The 25,413-nt window shown below is 37.6% G+C and overlaps 1 protein-coding gene across 1 annotated transcript in view; it reads right to left on the bottom strand.

Moving 5' to 3' along the window:
* The window catches only part of CLSTN2 (calsyntenin 2), a gene marked incomplete at its 3' end in the record, with an annotated part of 384,651 nt that overhangs the window by 18,517 nt on the left and 340,721 nt on the right, over positions 1-25,413 (bottom strand). Inside the window, exon 9 of the mRNA XM_082003800.1 lies at positions 6,161-6,323. Coding sequence (XP_081859926.1) covers positions 6,161-6,323 — 163 coding nt within the window. The remainder of the gene's footprint in view (positions 1-6,160; positions 6,324-25,413) is intronic.

The following is a 25,413-nucleotide window of genomic DNA, read 5'->3' as shown; positions in this document are numbered from 1 at the left end:
GGAACTCCATCAATGCAGAGCAAGTAGGGCAGCTCAGGCACTAGGGGCAGAGGGGTGCCTCCCACCAGAACTTTACCCAGGGGCAACTTGATAAAGTCTTTCTGAGTTACTTTCCTTTTCTGCTAAGCACGAATGCTGGTGGAGGTGAACAAGCACAGCGCACACATACTGACACCTAAACATACAGAAGAAGGGTCCTGCCCTGGCCTTCTGGGCTTCCCACCAGATAAAACCATTATAGCAGACACTTGGGTTATGGTTCTGAGAAAGAGATAGCTGAGACATAAATAGGTGCAAGGCTCAGAACGAGCTGCAAAAATAAAGTGCATGCTGCTACTGCAATTATCTAGGTAACTAGAATTACCAGGGTCTACTAGTGTTCCATGATATTAGTCGCAGCCTAAGTGTAGGGTTAGGCAGGGGCACCTCCTACACTAGGGTCAGGGTGTTCCCTCCCCACAAGAACTTTATAACCCTCTGACTACTCCTGAGTGTTACTTCCGTCCTGTGCTATTCACAGCTGGTGCCTGTGCTCCCACCCAGCCCAGCGCCACAGCACGCTGGAGCAGGAAGCCACAGGCCAGAGGAGGACACTCGCACCAGGAGAGGCAGTATGTTGCACCCACACAGCAGCCTCCAGTGGGGAGCCACCAAGCTGCCAGTGAAAGCAAGACTTTACAGTATCACTGTGTTTGGCATATTCCTAAATAGTCACAAGCACAGTTACAGTTGGTACCTGAAGTTTCAAACACAACAGATCAAATGTAGAATTAACCTACTTAATTTTAGACGAGTATGTTGTAGATGCCTGTCCTACTTGTGGGCAGATCAGTAGGATGACTCCCTTATACCCATTATTGTTTGAAAAGCTCTCAAGAATCTTGAGCTAGAAGGGCAAAGCTAGAGTATTTTAATTGCTAGAGAAGAAAAGAGTAGAAATGAGAGCACAAGTTGAGCCTTGAGGAGCTCTCTCCTATCCTGATGGACCATGTCTGCTTCTAACACCATTCGGGGAGGTAGGGGTTCAGAGACACTGCCAGGGTCCCACTTCCCACGTGTTCTCTTTGGTGTCTCTGTTGTTCTGGGAAGCACGCTTACGAGCAAGTCAATTTTGTCCTTTAGATAGCCTTGAGAAAGAGTAATTTTGCCTCAAAATTTCTTTCACCATTAGAGACAGAACAGCACTTTGGACCTAAGTAACCCTACCTACATCAAAATCACACCCTTGACAATCATCTGTGAGACCACTGATGTAAACAAAAAAGGCCTTTTGAAGAAGGTACCGTTAACTTATAGCCTTAATCCTATGTGTCTGCAGAGAAAGCTGTCACACTTTACCAGCGTACATAAAGGCCTAATTTCGGGAACAGCTGTACTAGCACTCCAAACTGTTCATTCCTGCCCTAAGTTAGTACACCAAGAGCCCAGTTTGCTTAGCTCTGTAGTCAGCATTACCCTTTTCCAGGCCTAGTGTCACTGAAATCACAGCTAAGAAGTAAGTTAGGATTTGCCATGCATGAAGACTGGCAGTCTGTTGGAGATAGGCTACAACAGGTTAAGATTCATCTCCAGCTGTCACTGCTCTTGGGTCACATGTAGCTGAATGAACACAAACAGTCTAGCCTAAAGATAATGCTTTAACTCCCACCCTCAAATAAACTACTCCTCCTAAAGTATAGCAGTATTAAACATGAACTACACAAAAGAAAAACAATTAACTCTATGCTAACTATCGTGATAGGACACTAAATCAATGAGGTAGCTCTGCCTAGTTCTTCTCTTTAATGAGTTCCCTGAAGAAAGAACCAAGGTTTTTAAGTTAAAAAAGGAAGATTATACTAGAGTAGCATGCAGAATACCTAATTTTACATAGAGGAAATTCATATTGATGATACCAGAACAAGATGTAAAAAAGATTTTTTTATACAACTCTCCTCATGCTCAATGTGTCATTAAAGCTGGAAACTATCCCCCAGACTTGAGTTTAGGTAATTGAGTAACTTCCTGGGTTGCAGTAAACTGTACCCGTGCCTGACAGATCCTTCTATCACATTTAAAGCCTGGCTCCCTGCTCTTTCAGCCATCTTCACTCTCTGCTTGTCTCCAGGCTGCCATCCACACACTGGGACCCTAACTTCTGCCTCAAATACCCTCTTTGCTACCTAGACAAGACTCTGCTGTTCAAGAAAAGGCTAATTTTTCCTCCTTTTAGAAGAGTCCTAGCGCTCCACTCACATTATTTAAAGAAATATTGCATAAAATCAGAAAAAAACAACTTGCCTTTTACACCGCCACGGCACGGGTAAAGACATAGGAGAGACTTGCCCATTGCAACTGGAATGCTGATGTCAAAAAAAATGGTTTGATGCAAAAAGGACAGCAAGCACATCAGAGGCTAAAGTTTAAATTTTTCATGTAAGTCTGAGAGATTGCATATTTGGTTTGTTTTCATATTAGATTCAGGAGAACAGCACTGAACTTAAACAGCTTTTATATTTCACTTGAACAGCTGAAGGTAGAAATAAAAACTAACCTAACTTTTCATAATGGATGCTATAAACAAGGCTATGAAAGTCAGAAAAGAGTTACTCTGGACTTGAAATATTAATAATAGGATCTATTAACCTCAAAGAAAAGAATTCTCTCCCTGTGCCTGAGACTCCTCCATGATACAGTTCTGTGAAAGATAAGGAGGTGCAAGCATGATACTTGCTATGTAACCACAGGATGAGTACCAGTGTAAGTGATGAAAAGACCAGGGCTGAAAGAGTCACTTGCCTCGTCACCTGGAGGATTCTCAGATTCCAAGAGAATTGCAGAACAATTCCCAGTTTCCAGACCAGAGCTGAAAATTGTCGTATATGAAAGTGTAAATCCTTCATAGCAGTAGCAGATTTTCCTATTATTGCTAACAGAGTGAATTACAATTCTTTTTGTTCTTGATTTTTTGCTTTGCCCTCTAAATATACTCCTCCTGCTCCCCACCAGTTCTTAAGGTGCCCCACAGTCATGATGACTTACTTTTTGCTGTGAGCAAATCAGAATTGGTGTGCTAAGAAAAGGGAATGTTATTTCTTCTGGTTCATTTAGTTGTCTGAGTTAAGATTGTTTTTCAAATAATTTGACTTCGATAAATGGATACTGTGGAGTCAGAACTATAAAATGGTTTAGTAAAGACAGAAAAAATCAGTCTTGTCCTTTCCGAAGGAAGAGGTTAGAGCTTGTGTTCCTATTCTGCCAGTGCTTTGATGAAAAGGGAAGGAAATAGTCTGAGCAAACCAGAGCTCGAAACTCATCGTATCCTCTTAACAAGGACATCCCTGAATGGCTTATGACACCAAAGTCACCACATATTTTTACTGGAGTACATCACAGATGGTTGTAAAGCAGTTTACTAATGCTTTGAGAATGTAAAGGTTTAGACTATTCTTACTGGCCAAAATGTATTATTCTAAGTAGACCCAGTTAACAGTTTCACTGAAACTATTTATAGTCAAATTATTTGTTTGATAGCTCCACTTTGTCTTGAAATACATGGATTTTGAAAATTAATGTTTTGAACAGAATAAATTGGTTTTATATGTTGAATAATTTCAATTCGACAGACTGAAATAGAGTGCTGAATCCTATTAACAAAGTGACTTCCCACACAATTCATTTAAAATAGTTTGAGGTGATCAAAACAAACTTATCAAAAGATAAGCTTTGCCAAAAGCAATATCTTGAAATCTTATTACATATAAGCATTAAAAGTTCACCTTTTTGCCTGACACATGATAATTTATCAGAATCTTCAGCACACTATCTTAGCTAAATCTTGACATTTTCATGAGGTAGAAAATTTGTTTCTACTTTTGATGAGCTCCAATTCTCACACTATTAAAATTGCAATAACATAACCTTGCACGTAAGTATTGACAGCAGCAATAGGTAAAATTTCAGTAGTTTAAATCAGGTGTTTAACCAAAAAGGATTAAAAAAAAAAAAAAATCTTATCCTGACTGATTATTCATTAAGCCATTAAATTATTCAAGGCAAAGCTAAAAATGTCTGAAAAAATTTGCAACTTTCCATTTGTTTAACAGCTTAAATACTAAATATAGTCTGTGGTCTAAATTTATTGTGAGCCTGTATGAGAAATTTTACCTTAACCTTACTCCTAGCAATTTGAGATAAAAAGACAAAGATGCAAAGGAGACAAGATTATTCTCATTGTATTCAAGTGCCTTGGAGGCAGATGAAACCCACAGATGCAGCACTGTGGCAAAACTGGCATAGATTTTGTTTATACAGTGCATGTTCCAGTTCTCAAAACTTGGCACCTGCATTATGATTAACATGAGATTCAGATGAGGGCTGACGGGAGTGGATTCCCACCGATAATGAGAGTTTTAGGGAAATAAAACCCAACCCTAAAGGTTGTTATTAGAGAGTGATAAAAAAAACAATGAAAGAAGTTAAGAGGCAGAAGTAATATAAATAATGCACAAAAATATTTACATAGACCTATGCAGAAGAACCTAGAAATGCACATGAAGTAAGGGATTAAAATAAAATTTCTTTAGCATGGCTACTGACATACGCTGATTTTTCAGAAGGCAATACTCAATGATTACTCACAGCCTTTATGGCATTTGCTCATGTCTGGAAAGAACTGAATTTACTCCATTCACAAATTACATCTACATTTGTTAACTCTGGAACTTTGATTTTAAAATACTGCACCAAAACTACATAGGAAAAAAAAAAAAACGAAACAGGTCATACTAAAAGAAAATCCATGTAAATCAAATTGGCATCTATCAACTATTCATGCCAGTAAACTACCAGCTAAACCGAAGTTCTGGTTTCTGAAGAGTTTGATAGGTATTTCACTATGTATTTTTAGCTAAAAAAGGAGTAACATTCCCTCAGAATATTAACACCTTAGAGTAAAAATAAATGTATTCTGTTATATATTTAACATCAATGAAAAATTCCAATACACCTAAAGCTCATCCTATAGAGATGGAAGCCTACACATGCAAATAGCAGTTAGACAAGCATCAGCCTATACTTTTACAAATATATGGGATTAGTGTCATGCTGATTAGCTAGCTATCATAATACCTACCTCAGTGACCAATATTCAAAACTTATCAAATCTTGTTTTTAGGATTAGTGTGGCTTTATTCTCCATGTTGTCATCAAAACAAAGATTGGATCTTTACCCCAAGCTGTCCATAACCCAACAGCTAGATTTGCTTCTAACACTATTTATACTGAACAGCTCTGCCATGCTTAAGAAGTCCGAATTTTGCAGATAACATATCGTAAATGAGCAGAGATCAAACTGGCAAACAAGGTAATAATGGAGAAAGTGAGCCAACATTAAAGAGGGGAGAAGAAGCACAATCTATGTTAAAGCATTTTTTCCTAATTATACAGTTTGCTTCCCTTTGTCTTAAATGAAAACAAGACACAGCGCATAAATAGCAAATCAACATGGAAGCGTAATGGAGACAACTTTACAAGAGTGGATGAGCAGAAAAAGAGGACCGCCTCAGGTGTAAGGCACAGAACAGAAAAAGAAACAGTGGCATAAGGACCAGAAAAAAGAATGAGAAGAGTGGGATTATAAAGGCTAGAAAACAGGAAAAACTAATATTTAAGCAAAGGCCCATACAAATATGGCTCTGGGGTTATGACTTTTGGTTTTATTTTACTCTCACTTTTACATTTGGTCTATAACAGAGTGAATTGATTAAATTAGTAGAATTACTGTGATACACAACCAATGTGAAGAGCACAGGATCCAGCCAGGAGCTGTGAAAAAAATCTGAGGCAGAGACTGAAAGAAGATAGCTGGAGTTTTTTACGGTAATACTTAGTTTGCTTAAAGCTGGAGAACAAGGGAATCAAAAGACGTGAAGACAAAAGGTAAAGAAGACAATCTCTCACACTGAATACACAGACTGTATTCAGATGATGGAAAGGCAAAGCCTGTTCATGTCCCATCCCTTTTATACCTGGACTTGAATCATTATTCACTCTGGATTTACTTCTGATTTTATACCATCAACCTTTTAGTAATTTATTTCCTATGAAATTAGTGAGACAGGTAAGATTCTTTTTGGTCTGAATTCCTAATTCCACTGTCTACTATTTGCTGTCATATTACCTTGCCAACAAGCACCAACTGTCAGCTGCATGGCTATGTGCGAAGGGTGGATGGGCCAATCATTGGTCACAAGGTAGGGTTCATACGTTGTTCCATCCATGTATAACATTACAACAGGAAACTCGACATTGACAACGTAGTAATGCCATTCTTTATCACAAATCTGAAAGACAGAATGCGAGAGATAAATATTAATTAGCATTTATTTTCAGGTGACTATTTTTTACATCCCATACAGTTTTAAATTGTATTGTTTTCAAATTCCACTCAGAGAAAAAAATAACATTACTGCAATATATACATCACTAAAATTAATGAAAGTTAGAACAATGTTGATAAATACTCGTGGTATACTTGCAGGATATATTTGATAAATAGAGGCATCTTAAAACACTGTGAAAACAATACATGGTTAAAATAGAAAAATCAGATAATTTGGTATTTGCTCTGTATTTTCACATTTGCTAATACATAATATTAGTTACTTAATGTCTATATCGACTTTTGAGAATACAGAACCGTATGTAAGACATGCATACTTGGGATGTATCAGCATAGTGACTGGGGATCCCAATTAGCTTCAAATTACGAAAATATATAGCACTTTTTCACTAGATTGATGAGCTCTTAGCAATGATTTGATTCGATTGTCATTATTAACTGATTGCATTAGTACTTAGAAAGCCCTATGCAATGCATCAGGACCTCCATAGTGCTCGAAGGTCCTCTGTTGTGCTCTGTATAACACAGAGGGACAAGAAGTCTATGTCTACCTGATTTCGGCAGGAGACTAAAATCTTCATGCTCTATCTTTTGGCCTTGAGCTGTTTCCCAGATAGTCAGCAAAATGAGGAGCTGTATGTTTTCACTGATATACATCAGCTTTGACAAGCAACGGCCACAGTTACAACATACTTTCAAGGTGACAATATCGGTGTCAAATCTCATATGAATTTCTGAGCTGGACAACCCAGGGACTACTGCAAGATGGTCAAATTCAGTTTTAGTTCGGAAATGCACAGCTAGATGAATCAGTGCCTCCGAAGACAGAAGTCCAGTGTGTAAATACCAATGCGTGCCCAATTCTTTCTTCCTCTGTTGTATCTTTCAGATTTAAAAGTTCAAAGGAATAAATCACAGCAAATGGGTAGGACGGGTGGGATGTTTTTAAAAAGAAAGCAATAGTTACAATCATGCTACTTTCAATTCTGTAGAGATACTTGTTCTGATGTATTAAAAAATGGAAGCGCTTGAATGCAGATATCCTTGCTGCTTCATAGAGGCAAGCAGAAAAGTGATGTTTAAACATAACACTTTGTCCTTGGCCAGGTTAACTGCTATCTGCTGCAATATCCGCCCTTTGAAAGCAAAAGCTAATGTTTTGTTCCAGAAGACATTTCAACAAGAACTTAATCACTTCCATTTCAAACGGAAACATTTTTTACTGCAGACATTGTAGCTCCACAGCAAGAGATAAATGCAGCAAGGGGCTGCTAGAGCCTGCCTGTTGTAAGCAGTAGACAGCACAATTTTTCTGAAGGTTAAATGAACTGAAACCCAAATCGAAAGTAAATAAATTGGAAGACTGAAAACTTCATTGAACAAACAGCAATCACAAATAGTATTATGCAGTTCTCCCTTTCAAGGAAAACCAGCTAGCCAAGTTTCCTGACCCGATCATTAAAATGCGATGCATCACAGCCACGTGTCAGACATTTCATATAAGACAAAATTAACGATGTGCCTGATTTTGAGAGACCTTGCATGACAAAAACTACAGGCGTTAATACTTGACACTTTTCAGAGAACCTTTCCAGGGTATTTCTGTTTTGCAGCCCTAAGCTGCATCACTTCACCGCTCGGAATGCCTCGAAGTGCTATTAAAGGAGTGAGCAATCCTCCTCATATTTAACCACAGCAGGAGCACTTTAATATAGCAAACCCAAACATTTTGGGACATCATATACACAAAGAGCACGAGAATGTGTAGCTAGTCCGATTACTCTATTGACTGACCAATAGGGAATTTACATTTTTCAAAGAAAATGCTTTCTGGAAACACAAGATTACATAAATTCCACAATTCAAACCTCCAGCAACGGTGCTCCAGTGCTTCCAAGAAAAATGCGGATGTTCAACTGCAGATGTCCACGCTAGACAAAGTACTTATTAACCTGTATTTTTTCTGATACATTCTGGAACATAAGATAGTGCAAGTGTAGACAGCTTGGTGAAGTTCTCAAACCATCACTTGCATGCTTTTCCTTAAATTTCAACACATAAACACAAGTTTTATTTTAAAGGGAATTTAGGCTCTTAAAGTCTCAGCTTGGTGCATCCTGAGATTTCAAAAGCACTCAAGTTGTTCAGCTGCTTAATTGTCATACGATCTCAGTACAGCTTAGGTACACAGACACATGCATGTTCTACCGAAAGATCTTGAAGTATCTGTATTGGGTCCCAGTATAAAAACAAATATTCTACAGGGAAGTAATAAAATTATTTAAAAACTCTGGAAGACATCCCAGCCACTCAGCAGCAGGTAGTATTTCATGCCTGGCCATTTCACAGGCAACAAAACAATGAAATAAGTAATTGTGGAGTGTAATTTGTTATGCTGTCATTTCAGACACCTTCTTTGCCTTCTTAACATAGGAAGTCCATTTTTCCCCTGCGTGCATTCCACAGTGGCAATGGAATGTAATATGATTACAGCGAAGCCATGAAAATAAAATTATAAAATACACTAATTTGGCAAACAGAGACATTTTAATCATCTCAAGTAAGAACTTTATTTTTTAAAATCTAATTTATAAAGCTATCCTAATGAGATAAAATTACAGATGAGTAAGCTTGGATTTCAAAGATTGCTCAATGGCTAGGTTGGTCTAATCACTCTATCATGTCAGTCTGTCTCTAAAATGTATTAATCAAATCACAGTGAAGTAATAAGCTTGAAGTTTTAGTGTTGATTACGAGCCATTGCATTGGAATATGCTTTTATGAAATAGATGAAAACAGACCCAATATAAATCTTATGAAGTAAGTTTCCCAAGACATTAAGCCTCTTAGCATCTTTTGATGAAGAATGTCAGAGATTTTTCTGTTTTATATTGGAATGCTTAGGAACGGACTGAAACCAATGTACTTTGGTCTGAGAAAGCACACGGTGCTTAGAAACAGACTTTGTTGGTCTGCAAAATGTCTCTTTTTATGGCCTTGTACATAAGGGCTAGGCATGCACACATAAGAAAAAGCACTTTACAGCTTAGAGCTTTTTTAGTCTCCCTCAGGTCAGCTGGGGAGGCACGCAAAATGGATCATTCACCTGTTTGGCTAGATACACAAGGAGAACTAGTACTTCAAGAAGTGTTCCAGTGCCTCAGTTCAATACTGAAGTGCCATGCATATTCGCAACCCTCTGACTAGCTTCCTGAAAGTCCCGTAAGTAATGTTCAGCAGACCACTGAGTTTGACCGTGCAAACAGCTCTGCACATCCCGTCAGTGCTCCTCAGTGCATACTTTAGAGCCAAGACAGCACATATTACTTCCATCTTTCTGGTTTGTGTGACTTCACTGAGGAATTGTTCTCAGAATACACTCAAAGCAGTAAAAAAACAGAAGAAAAGGCAGGCAAGAGAAGCTCTCTACTTACTGTAAATAGCACTACTTAGAGCAGGTACATAACCCAAACTCCTTCTTTCTACCTAAGTGCTCTGAACTGTTATTGTCTACAGGCTGTTTGAAGAAAGCACCTTAATCCAGCTCTAAAAAATAGGGCATGTCACTCTCTTCACTTCTGGATGCCTTTTGTAGTGTCTTAACATGCCCTGAACCTCTCAACATCCCTCCCTTAGTCAGCATTCATTAGACCCCATCTAAAATACTGTGCCTAGTTTTGGACCCCTGAATACAAGAAATACTTTGATAAACTGGAGTGAATTCAGTGGAGGGCGAAACAAAATGGCCAGCTCTTGCCATACGAGGAGAGGCTGAGGGAACTGGGCTTGTTTAGCCTGGAGTGGGGCAGAGTTAGGGGGATGGTAACAGCAGCCTTCCAGTGCCTAGGGAGAAGTTACCAGGAAGACAGAGACAGGCTCATCAAAGTGGTGCATGCTGTGACAAAGAGACAGTGGACATAAATTGACACAAAACAGGTTCAGACTAGATAAAGTAAGCCTTCATTTCACCATGTGGACAGTTGAGCAGTAGAGCAGGCTGCCCAAAGAGGTTGTGATGGCTCCATCCTTTGAGATTTTTCAAGACCTGTCTGGATAAAGGCCTGAACAACCTGGTCCAAGCTCATAGCTGCCCCTGCTTTTAGGAGGAGATTGGCCCAGAGACCTCCGGAGTTCTCTTCTCAGCTAAATTATGATTCTGATTCCATAAACACCATTGTACTGAAGGTGACGGAAGGGAAGCAGCGTCACTCTGATGTGGCATTCTTCTGAAAGATGTTCAAATCCTCTTAGCCACAGGAATTACAATTCAGATTTGCTATCTTAAAGGTGATTGCTGTAACCACAAGGCAATGAAGTACAGCAGCAACACTACCACCGTCTTCCTCTGGCCATATTTTGAAAAAGAAAGACCAACCCCTCCAAAGTTCTTGAAAGGTGCATAAGATGTCGCCATGCTCCGATGCGTGATTACTTTCTTACATAGACAACTCCTACCATGGCATATTTGGGGGAGGTTATATGGACATATTTCTACATGCACGTTCCACTATGTTTTGAAAAACTGGATGTCATTTGTCATTGATGCTGGCAACATGGATGTTTATGAATCGGATTCTCTTTAAAGGATGACAAATTAACTTTTTTAAGTGCTTTAACTCTGCACTCCTTTCACATAAACATTAGAAGATACTCTATATTTATACCAGCTGTGATGAGAAGTAAAAGTATACAGAGTCTGGGGAATAAAACCTGCATTCATTTCAGAACCAGAGCTACTGGCTACTCCACTGGACTGCAGAAAGTGCACATATTCTAGTACGGAGGTGTTTGTAACTACCTAACATGAATACAAGTCCTTTTCCAAATTCGCTTCATGCTATTGGAAAAGCTATACCTTGATGGAGGCAGAACAAACTCTGGCTAAGCAAGGCCTCTTTGAAAACTTGCTTTGCCCTACAGACATTGCCGCTTCCTTTGTTGTAATCTTGCTTACCTAGTGCCAGCTTCACAATACTTCTGTTAATTACTGACTACTGACGTGAACTGGGATGCTTACAAGAATAAGACCAGAACTGCTCTGTAAAACAGATTTTTAAAATTCCCTTTTAGAAATAAACCACCTCAGAACCTAAATTCTCTGTGGAAAAAAAAAAATCCCAGATTATTGCTTTTCATCAGTCATGATATTTCATTGTAGACATACTTCAGACATAAAAGAGAAAATAAAATTTAAAAAACTCAAACAGCAAGGTGAACGTAAAAACTGTAACAATATCATGTGAAAATGCTAGAACGCTTTCAATCTAACTGGAGTGCTCTTTTCCATCTTTTCTTTCATTGTGATTTGGCTAGTATCAGCAGAGTGGTAACTTTGAGCTAAGCCAAGTTTTCTTTTCTGAAATAATTTTCCAGTTCAAGTATTTGCAAGCAGCAATAGAGGAATTTATCCTCTAGATAATGCCCTCATTCTTATATCCCTCTGATATGCAGCCCTTCCATTTGTCTTTCAGATATTTTTTTTTTCAGTACCTCTATTACTCTTTCCCCTTGCTATGAGTTTCAGCATTTTATCTTTTCACATGCAGCATTTAATCTATTACAGCACCTTAAATATTAATTGATATGAAAACAATAAATTCAATACTACTGGAACTTTTTTTAATCCTTGTCCTTTCACACCCTTTCTGTTTTGTTTTTGTTAAAATATCACAGAATCACTAAGGTTGGAAAGGACCTTCAAAATCATCAAGTCCAACCATTAACCCAGCGCCACCATATTCCCTAAACCATGTCCTGAAGCTCCACATCCACACAGTTTTTGAACACTTCCAGAGATGGCGAGCTATGTTGCTAACCGGTCAGCGGATTGGGTCACATTCTTTCACCAACTCTCATGCAAATTAAGCTTAATTCCAGTCTTATTAACTGATTCAAATGTAAGTAGTTGCACATGAAAGGAAATTATCTAGTACATTCTGGGAAAAAAAAAAAAAACAACTAGGTCAGAATGTCGGCTGTGTTGTGGTGGTGCTCGTGCCCAAAGGTCAAATGCCAAAGGAAATGCTGATGGGGCTAGTGCATCTCCTCAGAGGGAGACTCTCTGTGTACTTGGGCTGAAGAAGAGATTGACTACTGACAGCAGGTTATGTGCTAAAAACTTGAAAATGCAGTGGTTTATTAAGAAGAGTGTAGTAGCCACTGCAAATAGCTGGGCTGGTGAGGCCAATCTGACCAACACTTCCATCTCTGTCAAAAGACTAGATGTGTTTTAAATCTACAAACACAGAGCTTAACTTTTTTAAAGAATAAAAGATATGAACAAAAATTGCAAAGGTGTTCAAATTTCATCCTCTCTTTTTCTTTTAATGGAAAAATTCTAAGTGTGATTTCCATTAACATGGAATGAATTCACTTTACAACTGAATTCTTATCAACAGAGGTAACTTAAATTGAAAAAAGAATGTGCACTTGATTTGTTCAACCTAACTTCACAGAATATAAATCACCCTGTCTTAACTGATGCGCGTCTGCTGGAATGTCACTCCAAGATATACTGCCCTTTACAGAACTGTAACTGTTTATAAGACCATGGAGCACTTCAGTAGCAGTCTTTTCTTCACTGCAGTTGAATTCTGTGTCCTCTCAATAGATCTATTTTCTGCCGTTTGGTAGTACTTCAATAAGTAAAACATTTAGGTTACTCTACAATCAACATGATAGTGGAGAAGGCTCTTATATTCTTCTATGGTAAAATGGGATCATTAATGAAGGAAGAACCACATTCACATAGGGATTACAGTACCCAAGCAGCTAGAACACTAATGCTTACCTCTGCTTGCAAGGAGGTCAGAAGTACACTCGGGATTACAAATTGCATGTTTTTATAAAGGTGCGTAATAGAAAATTGGTCATGCTTAGTGTGTCACTGTTTCTGTACAAAAATGGTTGTGCCTGTCTAGAAAAATGCAAAGTCTACAGAAGGTGAAGAAGGCACTGTTTCCACTAATAAAGAGTTGCAGTGCATCATATCTTCATTAAGAGGTTGAATTATTATCATGCTTATTAATTAATAGTTAATATTATTAATAATTGTTATGATTTTATTAACAGCAACACTTTATCTTTGGATGTACATTTACCATATTTATTAATCTGCAAGTCTTTTGGCAAGCAAAACATTTACCTCAAATCCTTTGCATGCTCCTGCACAGAATATGTACAGTGCTTATACAAAAACCTTAACAATGGGAATGGTTCCCTTATTTGCACGCACGTCTCGATAGAGCTGATGGAGGTCATCTTGTGAAAACTTTGTAAACATGCAGAGACAACTCAGGCTCTGCATTTTTATCTCACTTCACTGAAGAAGACAACAAATGCAGGGAATCTCCCTTTGATCTTATGCTTAAAGGCATTAGCATTATCCACTCAGTTACAGCACCCAGATCAAACCCTCTGCCCTGTTCTGAAAGCAGCCACGTGCTTTGTAAATCTGCTTCAAAGCACAGCACCCATTACCCTTGTTCAGAACACAGAACACAGATGGTATTTGGATGGGGTATAAGGGTATTCTTTTGAGTTTAAAAAATACCATGTTTTTCTTTCCATCTCCAAAATAATCCTTTCTGAAAGAGCTTTGTAAAAATTTATACAAGTTGGCATTGTTCTTTTCTGTTGGTGACACTAAGTAGACACTTAAGTGGTTCCAATATATTTTGATAGATTTTTTTATATATTTAATATATAAAAATATATTCATTATGTATTTTTGATATATTTCCATAGCACTGAGAGAAAGCACTGTACTGCATACAAACAGGGAGCTCAAAGGCAACCGACTTAAAGGTTCTGAAAGACAGTTTCATTACACCTAATAGGTGTACAATACATCCAATAGGACCTAAGGAATACTGACACTGAACAGGATTAAAACGTCTGTGGCAAAGGGTGAGTATATTCTTGACCACTAAGTGGAGCTGTGCAGATTGCAAATATGTCCCCAATATTTCCACAACCTCTTCAGAAAACTAAATAAAGCTCTAAAAGATTGATATTTCGTACTGGGTTTTTAAAAAATAATCTCTTTGGGTTTCCCTTTCCACATTTATCCTTTAGCAGCTCCCTCACATGACACTTTTTTCCCGTCTGTAAAATCAGTGTGCTCTGCTTCTGAAGTGGCAATAGCTACAGCGTCTATGTGGTAACTAAGGCAGGCTGGAAGAAAAATACACTGTATAAGGGAAAAGAATAATTATGAAATTAACAGATGATACATTGAAAAGCATCATCACAATCTACAAGTTCAGTGTTTTTTCCAGAAGAATACTGTTGCATACTTAACCTCCACATAAACCTTGTAGTTTGAAACGTAGCCTGCATAGCCCTGCTCAAGTTTGATCACAAATTGTCTCTGAGCAAGTTCCTGAATTCAGACTGGTGGCAGGCAGTGAAGGGAAAAAAAAAACCAAACAAAAAGCCAAATTGCTTTTATGCTTATAAGACTAGAGCATCACCACTCTTCCAGTTGTTAGCTGTAGCGGTTGTTACATGGAGTAATTTGTACTCCTTTGTGAGGAAGGTTTTCCATAGCTGCTATCTGTATCAGAACTTGGATGTCTCTAGTACATATGCTGATGTTATATCAGCTTCACATATGAGGAGAGAGTTTGGAAAATTAAATAAACATTCTTCTATATTTGAGTTTTAAATTTACTACTTTTAAAACTAGCTTGCAGAGACCTTAAAGCAGCGTATCTTCTGATCCATGCATTTGATTGCCATGTAATTCTGCAGTTGTGTATGATTAGTCCTTGGAATAAAGGTGATTGAACACTATGCAAAATAATCCCTTCTTTCTCTCAACTAAGTATCAAAAAAAACATTAACCAGAGAAGCAAGCAAAAGAGAGACACCCCCCCCCTCTGCTCCTTACACAACTCTTAAGCAAGTTACTGCCTCCTTATAGGACTTTCGGTGAGGAAACTAGAAACCCAGCTTGTATTCCCTAGCTCTGGTTGCATGCAGAAAAGGAAGAGAAACCTCTTGGGATCATATTAAGGTAGGCGAGAGCCACGGGAATCTCATTCTCAAGGCTCTACTGACAGTGGAGCAAGTCCAAGCTCCTAAATGAGGTACCAGTTACACACCCATAGACAAACAATGTGAAACCCTGACAACAAATTGCCCAAAAACTCTCTCCAGATGTCACCATATTGACCCCTTATTTGGGAAGCCAAGCAAAGCAGAAGACATTTTGCATGACAGTACGTTTTGAAACAGAGGAACTGGAGGTTAAGGATTGGGAAGCACTTCTTTGTCCTTATAACCTTACTAATTGAAAAGATAACGCAGTTTAATGCTGATTGCTTTAAGATTATATTTTGTATACCTTATAAAACAGGTATTTCAATATAAAATATTCAGTACAGCATGTTGAGTATAAACCTAATGGATTTTCTCACATACTCAAGTAAATGCTATATGCAAAGAAGCACATAACTGATCACAGTCCTTCCAAACTGATATTTTCGACTGTTTACTCACCATCTAGTGCATGTTTTTTCTTCTGCTTAATGTTTATACAATTTAGACATTTACTTTCACTTAAAAAAACAAATTTCCACAGACTGCTTAGGAAACAGCCTAAAGATTTGTTTTGTATTCTTAAGAAAATATAGGTAGACTATGTTATTAGAATACCTTGAGTTCTGATATTTATTATGCAGCGTGGTTTAACACGTCAAACTGTGGTGTGCATATCTATTAAATCACTGAGAAAATTCGGTGAGGGAAGTACCATCTTTTAACATTTTTTCTCTCTTGAGAAATACCCCAAGAATACCAATTAATGCAAAACTAATTCCCGAAAATACACTTGATATAGCTTGCTTGCCAAGTATACTTCTTTAGAGCTACTGATCTTCCCACAGGAAACGCCTTGTTGCATTTTATCAGAAATGCCTGTTTACCTTGTAGTGACAAATAAAAGCAATCCTTTCTCTCTCTCCTCAGCCCTTTCCCCTCCACATACATTCAAGTGAATGTAGAAGGAAGAGCAAGCACCTAAAAGTGGTGAGTGTGTATTTAGTACCAGACTTACAGATGTACGACATGTTTTGATCTTTGATTTTACGGAGATAAAAAACTGAATCTCGCAGAGCTCTGTAGCGTATTTTATTTTGAGGTTGACTGACAGCAGCAAATGTCTTTAATCTCAAAGAAGAGGGTGAACTAAGCCACTGCTGTCACCCTGTGGCAACTGGGGCAAATGTTTTATTACTGTTAGTTTTAATCTGATTTGTGTATCATCCTCAGTTTAAAAGAGCTAAGTATACAGATCTAACTCTGAGTTTTCCAAGATTTATTATCTGTTTTTGCATAAACTACCTGCCCCATATGCTAGAGAGAGGATGTTAATTGTAGCATTGACCTCTTGGGAGAGTCTCCCTTGTGCCATTGGCATTCGGCCAGGCAGAGTAGATCACTGTCTTCCATCACAGTATTCTGCGCCCTGTTTGGTAATGACAATATCCACTCTATTACTCCATCGTATAATGAAGCCAACTTTATTCCAACCATATCTGACATTCGAGTCATCTGCAAACCATCCTTCAGAGTATAAAAACTGAGAGGAATTAAAAAATCTAATAGTAAACCTCTATTTGTTAACTGTAGAAAAAGAAAGGGTGAGGGGTGGGGACAAAGATATCTCTCAGCTTCTCATTTTGCATTTCCCTGATAAGATCCTGCATGATATTACTGCTGGCCCTTTTCCATCAGAAACCATTCTATTTTGAATATATCTGGCTATTCACTTGGATAGATTCTTCTCCTGTCTTACCCTTAGAAGAGAGCAGACTACTCTGTACCGTACCTGCTGACTTTTACATTACTGTAAGACTGAGAGATGAGTGGGTGGGGAAGGATGTGTTAAAAACAATTCGGTGGTTCCATACTGTCTAACTTGTAGTTGTACATATATATGTACGAATGTATAATACATACAACTATGCATATGCATACGTACACACACAGACTTTGTTTTTTCTTATTACAATCTAGAGTGAAATGAATTTGAAAACAGGTTTGCAGAACAGCTATGGGTTTCCAGTGTTTTAAAATAAAAAGGGAACATTGTTTTCGAAATGTCAACATGGTATAATCACTAAAATGAATAAACCCCAAACAGCTCATATCAATGTGAATATTTTCTTAGACCTAGTTGTGAGTCTCTTATTCTAGTTGTAAAGACTTGAGGGTACTTTCACAGCTTGTATCGGAACAAATAAATTTAAAATCTCCTAAAAAAAGAAAAACTATCATAGCATCCAAAGATAGAAAAAAAGTTTTCAGAAACTAAATATTTGATAACTGAGTTGGACTGAAATTGAAACTAAACTATTGAAGTGAAACATAGCTAACAGAAAAGTGGTAACTGTTAACTATATTATTAAATAAAACTATTATTTATATTCCTTCAGCTGCCTAATAACAACGTCTTGGTAGGTAATGTAAGGTAAAATAATTTATATAAACTGTTATAATGATCCCATAAAGAAATAGTCACGGGATTAGGAAGTAACATGTTGATTAGTCTTCATTGGAAAGGAAATTTTTCCTGGTCATTAAACTCTCTCCTTCAAGTCAATAAGCCTAGTGAACATTATTTGAACTTGGTGTTCAAATGGGCCACCCCTTTTTCCAGGCTTTCTAAGCTGAGGGGTGGTCTTTAAATGAGACCATATATAATGGGTGCAGTTGAAGTGGCACCCTGTTTCAGAAGCAATATTCCCTTCTGATAAGACTGCCAGAAACTGATGCCCAACGAAGGAGACAGCACTGATTTCAGCATAAGTTAGAAAGCCAGGAGGTGAGTACACCAGTTAAATAAGTATTTAGCAACTTTCTCTACTGTTCTTTAAATAACAGTAAAAAGAAAAGGTTTCCATTTTGGCTTCTCTTTGTCCTTATAATACTCATTACCCTTAACAGAAAGCTTACTGAACAGTAACTCATGCTGATAGTATTATTTTACTTTATTGCTCTTTTTCTTCCCTTTTTTCCTATTAATTAACACCACTTGATCATGAACTAACAAAAGGCAGAAAAGTACCCTGATGTAAGGTCAAACGGCACTTAGCAGACCAACTGTTTGCCAGAATTCGTAATCTCAAGCTGTTTTGTTTTCAGCCCTCTTAAGGAAGAAGAGTCTACTAGGTACAGAAAATACTAATTGTACCAAAAAAAGCCCACAGACTTTCTTAGCGTTTTATAAAATAGTCCTTTATCAGTGGCTAAAATATTCAAAATCTTCATTAGGACAAATACAACTCTTCCAGAAATCCATTCGTTTCTGTGTGTATTCTGCACAGACGGAGTTCCCAAAACAAAATAAACCATAACATGGTAGAAAATTAAAACAAAAGAACCCACAGGAAATACTCAGGATTCACTCTGCACATCAGTATAACAACAAGCTGTGAGTTCAAACTCAATTTTGTAGCATAATTATGCATGCTACCTTTTCCTTCAAACTAGTTTTCCAAATGTTATACAGCATATGTTTGAGGCTTATACAGCACCCAGTTGAAGTTTTATGCCTGACGTTCCTGATAGCACAGAGCTTCTGTAAATCTCAAAAGAACTACTCAAAATTTGTCAATAGATCATGAGCTCACCAAATCTCCTAAACTCCCGCATCCTTACTAAACCAAAACATTTTTCTTTAAGAATACTCAGATGAATATTTTTGAATTGCACATTCATTCATCAACAGAGTAGCAGGAAATTAAAAGTTGAGTGAACTATATACATAGCAGTGTTTATCAGGAGTAGATAAACTCTGTATCGCCTGCACCTAAAGTAGACAATTTCTGCTTAGCTTTTCACACTCAACTAACCATAACCAATTATGACCAATTACATGCCTTCCAGTCTCTTTGAGCGATGATATTTTTGACACATACACTTTATAGCTTCTTCTCTCTTGTTTATGGCTTATAAAAATAAACAGGCCACAAGCCACCTGGTGCTGGAGGGAGAGGCAGTGATTTCATTTACCTAATTTAGGTGTTAAAGTTGGGTCTGCATTTTAAGTGTGTCTCCTCTTCATAAAACAGCTAGCTAAATTCCCTGTAGAGTCAATAGAAAAAACTGTATGACTTTGAAGACTTTCAGAGACCTCCATTCTCCCCAGGTTTCAGCAGCAGAAAATCTTCAAAAGCTCATTTAGTGACAACATTAGGCAGTTAAAATGGAGTTCCAAATTTAATGTCTTAAGCTAGGCCGAGGTGACCCCAACCTGCTCGTACCTCTTGAAAACAAGCACATAGTATGATTGAAAAAAATGCATTTACCATCTGTTTACATTCATTATACAATAACAAAAGTTCAACTTCAGAGTTAATGTAGCTGTATACATCATTAAACCATTATAAAGTTTTGCAATTACATTTCATCAAAATGGAAAAAATAAAGCCCTGCATTATCTACGTATACCATGTGCAGTCCTAAACAATAACAAAGCTTTCTCAGCTTCTCACTCTAGTATAATGCTTATCGCAATTTTTCAAGCCAGACACGTCTTAGTCAAATGCCAAAAGACAGCTTAAGTGTGGCGCTCGCATATTTGTAGCATTACTACTGGGAAAATTCACGAAATGATTTCAGGTTGGAGAAGGCTAAAAGGCCTATTCAGCATTGGATAGGAACGCCATACACACTGCACGAGCCTAAACATACGCTAATAGTACGAGACCACATAACATTTCCTCTGCAATTCCTGCTCAAAAATAACCAAATACACAGATAAGGAGTTCTGGCAAGTATCTTGCAGAAACAAATAGTTTGTACATTTCAGGAGAAAATACACTAACGGATGCCACTAAACTTAGGAGAACTAGGACCCGTTTGAAATACTACATACTATAAAGGTTATTACTACGGCTCATAAATGTGTATTTTAAAAAAAACCAAAAAATTTATAGAATGAATACTTACCAGATTTTAAATCTCATTCACATTATTTGCTTTTAGCTAATTTGTGGTGTTAAGTCAGTAATAAAAAATAAAAACACATAGACAGGAACCACCAAACACATTGCTACCCTGTGTGTCCATGCTGTACCATTACCACCTTCTTCCCATCAGTAACACAAGCTACAGTTAAAACTACCTTCAGTAAGTGCTTAAATAATGCTAAAACAAGAATGAGGAATGCTATCTTCCTGATGTTTTCAAGTAAGCCCTCAGCTTCCCTTTTACTGCTTTTTAATTATTTGGAAAGGTTTTAAGTACACTTGAAAAATCAGTACTGGCACAAGAAGAATTTACTCTCTATAAAATGGTATTTGGCCAGTAGAAGCTCCTCCTATCACCAAAGCCAGAAGATGATCTAGAAAAGTAATCTATGTGGGTTTTTTTAAAAACTAAGATTAGCATTTGATCAGTTCCTGTACATGTAATATTTATGGATGAAAATAATTATAATATCCCAGTTCTAGTAACATGGGAACTTGAATTATGCTCTTTGTCAATTTTATTCAAAAGACCATCCTACCCATTCATGCCTTTTTAGCAGACAAACGAAAAGCAGTGTTCTGTTGGACACACTCGCTGCTTCCCAAATGTTTCCCTTTTAAAAGGGGGCAGTTATGCTGACAGTCTTTGTAAGGTGCTCTGAGGTCTAGCAGTTAATATGATGGCTACTGCTATTTATTTGCAGACCATACCAACACTCCACAAATGAGTTACCTGCACATATAAAAGAATAAATAAAACTATTGAAGATAAAGACCTTTGCTTCGGAAATGCAGCACGGACTTGCCGTTTGAAATCTACTGCAGAGAGCAGGAAAAGAAAGGGAAGAAAGAGGCATTATACCTCCCACCATGAAATGCTGCAGCCTGTCAGGCTCAGTAAAATATTTCCTTGGTCCTATCAGGTGGGAAACAGCTTCTTTCTAAATGGAAAGAATCACCAATATCCTGAGATGAATGGACTTTCTACCTAAAAATGAAACATGGCAACATTTTTTTAAATCAAGTTGAATCAACCTTTATCTGACTGAATCTGAAAAATAAAAAGAACCACCAAAAGCTTAGCCAGAATAAATATTACAAGCTTAATTTTCTGCCTCTGATTTTAAAGGGCTTATATGATTTTTTTAATTTAAATGCCAGATATTGACCTACACTATGATTTGCCAGTATAAATTTTCTGTTAAATATCTCTAAGTTACAGAAACTATTACAAGTGTGTATATATATGATCAGAGATTAAAAAAATGCAAGGACTTAGGGAGAGAATGTCTTTGAGAATTATGCACAAACCAAACACATTATTACCACTTAACAAATAAGAATAACATTAAGGAAAAAAAAAATTAAAACCACCAGATCCTTTGACCTCCTATCCAGCTGAAATAGCCCAAATACCTCATTTGTTTCATAGTCTGAGACCCAAAACCTGATTGGCATTATTTCATTAAAGTTTTCAATTAAATTTTTGAATCTTGACTATTAACTCTTTTACAAAGCATAAAACTGTTTTATTTCCAAGTAAAATTATGATCATGAATACATCAATGAAAAGTGACCAAACAGATTAGGGATAATGCTTTCATGTACATTGAGGTCCAAATTGTGGTAGTCTTACATTCTTGCATTATTTATGTCCTTTCTAAAATTGATGTAAAACCAAAATTGAAGTGTGGGCTTCTGAGCAAACTGTCTTCAAAGATAGCTGAAATGAGCTTTTGGTCTGTGAGTTCATTCCCACCTCAAGATAGCATACATAGAATTCTACTTTATTTCACTCATGAGGCCTCATCATTCATCTTTGAATCTTATCTGGAATTTATACCACTTTCTCTGATCTCCAGGATCTGCATTCTGCTCAGATGATATGTGCAGTGATTCTGCCTGTTAGATATTTCTATTAAGAGATTTGTAATGAACTTTTTTTTTACTCTTTGGACGGTTCAGTAATACGTATGGTCTGCAAATGGAGTTCTGGTCGTAAACTAAATGAAACACACGTTTAGCCTCCTGAAATATGCATTATTTGCCAGAAAACCAAGGAAATACTTTTCAGTATGCTAATAATAATTAAAAAAAAGACTACGAGTGTTAACACAATCCTGCGCAATTACCTGTCAAATATTAATATACTGGGGTTTTCCAGTTTGCTTTCTAAAAACCTGACTGAACTACTAATAGTCAGATGTTAAAGGTTACATTTAAGTCTTGACTGCCTGCTGCTCCAAGGACTAAATTTCAGGCAGCTGAGAATTCTGGCCATACTCCTGAAGGGTACTCAATAACTGAGTATTTTTTTCTTTCTGAGCATAAGGAGGTTGCACTAAGAAAAAGGAGGTTGTCACTATTCAAAATAGGATGATATATCCTTCCCTTGCTGTTGGTGTCTGAACAAATACAATCCTTGTTTCAGTCAGTTATTTAGACACGTTACGAAGGTGCAGAGAGTGTGATTAATGCAAACTAGACTCCAGAGACAAAGCAAACAGGCTAGTTGTGGCTTGTTTGCTTTTGAGCGGAGATACTTGGGCTCAGCTCCGAAAATCGGATTCTGAAGAGACTTCCTCTCTCCTCCTCCCTCTCACACATTCCCACCTACATGCATCACTCCGTTAGACCAAAGCACTGGACTCCCTTGACCTATTCAAACCCCACATGACGTGCTATGCGCTATTTTTCGTTCATGAAATAAATATCTGGTCTTGATACCTCAGTTGTCACCTACTACCTGGAAAATACCAGGATTCCTGGATTGGGTAGTCTGCACACAGAAGCAAGCCCAGCAGAACACTCCCCTGGGCTAATGACCTCTCTGTTGCTGACAGTGATACTGCTGGCTCTTTCAAACTCTTCCACCACCTGGCAAATCCCTCTTCAAAGGCTCGCTATCTCTGAAGGGAGTGTCGACGCTGCTTGCAAGGGTTGCTTTAAACCTACTCAGCAAAGGAAGACAGAAGCTCACCCAGGCATTAAGCACCCTTTCACAATTTCCACATTTTGGGAAAGCTGATTTACTTGAAAGATATTTGCCGTGTTGAAGGTGCACAGTGCAAATCAAGATAAAAGAATTCCTGCTCTTACACAACTCTCTACACTGAGAGGACATCTCCAGGGAATCACTTTGTGTTATTCACATGGGAGCCCACTACTATAATAATTTTGAATATTGCTGTAGTCTGAGATGGAGGTAGCTGTAACTGCAGAAAGACACATAAGAAATACGTGCTCCTTCCTCATACAGATTAGTGTTGTATTTACTTCATTTCCAGCAGGTAATTAGGACATAACGCAGAAAAAAGCAAATGCTATTTTGTTTTTATTGCAGATAAAAGGTGGCAATGAGTCATATTTAGCTACCTTAGTAATTTCTGTAAAGTGAATGGTTGTATATCCATGCTTCTGTATTTATATTCAAAGAAATTGCACAACCCAAATATTATGCATAGTCTCTTTACTGAAACGGTAACTGCTGGGCCTTTAATTACATAGCTGGCATTTTGCAGACAAGCTGATTGTATGTTAGACACCGTACAGAGGTAATTAGGTATCAGCTATATTTGTGACTTTGCCAGAGAATGTTGTTATCTTGTCAGTGTATAGCTTGCTTTCGGTACTAATCACAATCACGTTCTTAGTGCTTTTATGGGAGGAAACAAGTCCGCATTGAGGGCCTGCATCCCAGAATAGTTCTGGGTTGATGTTAGGGGCATGAAACAAATAGACTGTGGAAAGAAATTTTCAACGTCAGTGTTGCACAAACCCTAAAAGTTTTATGGATATCATTAAAGTAATTATCTAAAAGTCCAAACATTTATTCACAGTTGAGCTGGCTGAAATTTTCCCTGTGAAGCACTGTTTTGCTATTTGGAAAATGGCTGCTGGATTACAGACATCTTCCTAAGATAAAACTACTATTGCTAGAAACAGGACAACTGTTTTTCGGGGGGGGGGGGGGAAAGTAAAAAATATGCCTTTTAATGTTTGCCAAAATGTAGCGAAAATGGTTAAGGTGTTTTAAAGAAAGGTTTCAGGTGTTCTAAAGGAAAAGGAGGCAAACAAAATCTGAATATTGAGGACAAAATCTCCAATATGATCCCCCAAAGTATATTATAATAGACCCAAACCAATTCATATGGAACAAGAGCAGATATTCCCTCTTAACATCCCTAGAACCTTTGGCAGGGTCAGAAGGTAATTTGGTATGAAAACCCTCTCCCTCACAGCAGAATTCTGAAGATAAATTATTCCTCAAAATGAAACTACCCATCTGATATTTCTTTTTGATTCTTTCAATGCCAGAAAGAAATCAGGGCTTATTTATCTGCAGTTTTGTTCCTTCTCATTTTGCTGTGATTCTGCTGATGGCAACTTCACAATTAAGAGAAAGAATAGCAGTTACTAAGTGATTCTGTTTTCCTCTGGTATCTCAGCAGTACCGTTTGCTTTCCTCAAGATGTTATCATGTGATTCTTCAGTAAAAAATTATCCTTCGGAAACAAAGCACAGACTTTTGTATGGCAGCATCAACCTCTCTCCAGTTTCTGTACTCATTTTCTCCTTCTTATCTCCTATCTTTTCCTCTCTTGTCTCTTCACCTCATCCCCCTGCATCTTCCAGTAGTTCTTTCATTTTTATGTTTTCATAGGAAGAACTAAAGCTCTATTTGTATTTCACTCTTGTACGATTCAGGGATCCTCATATTAACGTACCCTGTTGCTTCACTGCTACTTTTCTCCCTTCCAAGGCTCTCAGGAGCCAGCTTTACCCTTCATGGAAGGCACTCCTCCTCATGGAGATGATTAGATTGAATTTGCATTGCCGCCTTTTTAAAGTACTCATCAATTCAGGATCCCCAACACCATTTTAGTGCTTGCTACACTCAATTCAGGGTCTGGAAATCACTTGTGCCTTACTTAAAGATAGTGTGCTGAACCCCAAAATTATCTTATAAAACAGATTAAGCACAGATAGGGATAAGGGAAAAAAAAGGCTATGAAGTGATCATTCACCAATAAGCATTCTTCAGATTACATA

This window comes from Phaethon aethereus (genome assembly GCF_964289735.1).
Source record: "Phaethon aethereus genome assembly, chromosome: 9".
In the NCBI taxonomy this organism is placed as follows: Eukaryota; Metazoa; Chordata; class Aves; order Phaethontiformes; family Phaethontidae; genus Phaethon; species Phaethon aethereus.
This window is presented reverse-complemented; position numbering and strand designations above follow the sequence as displayed.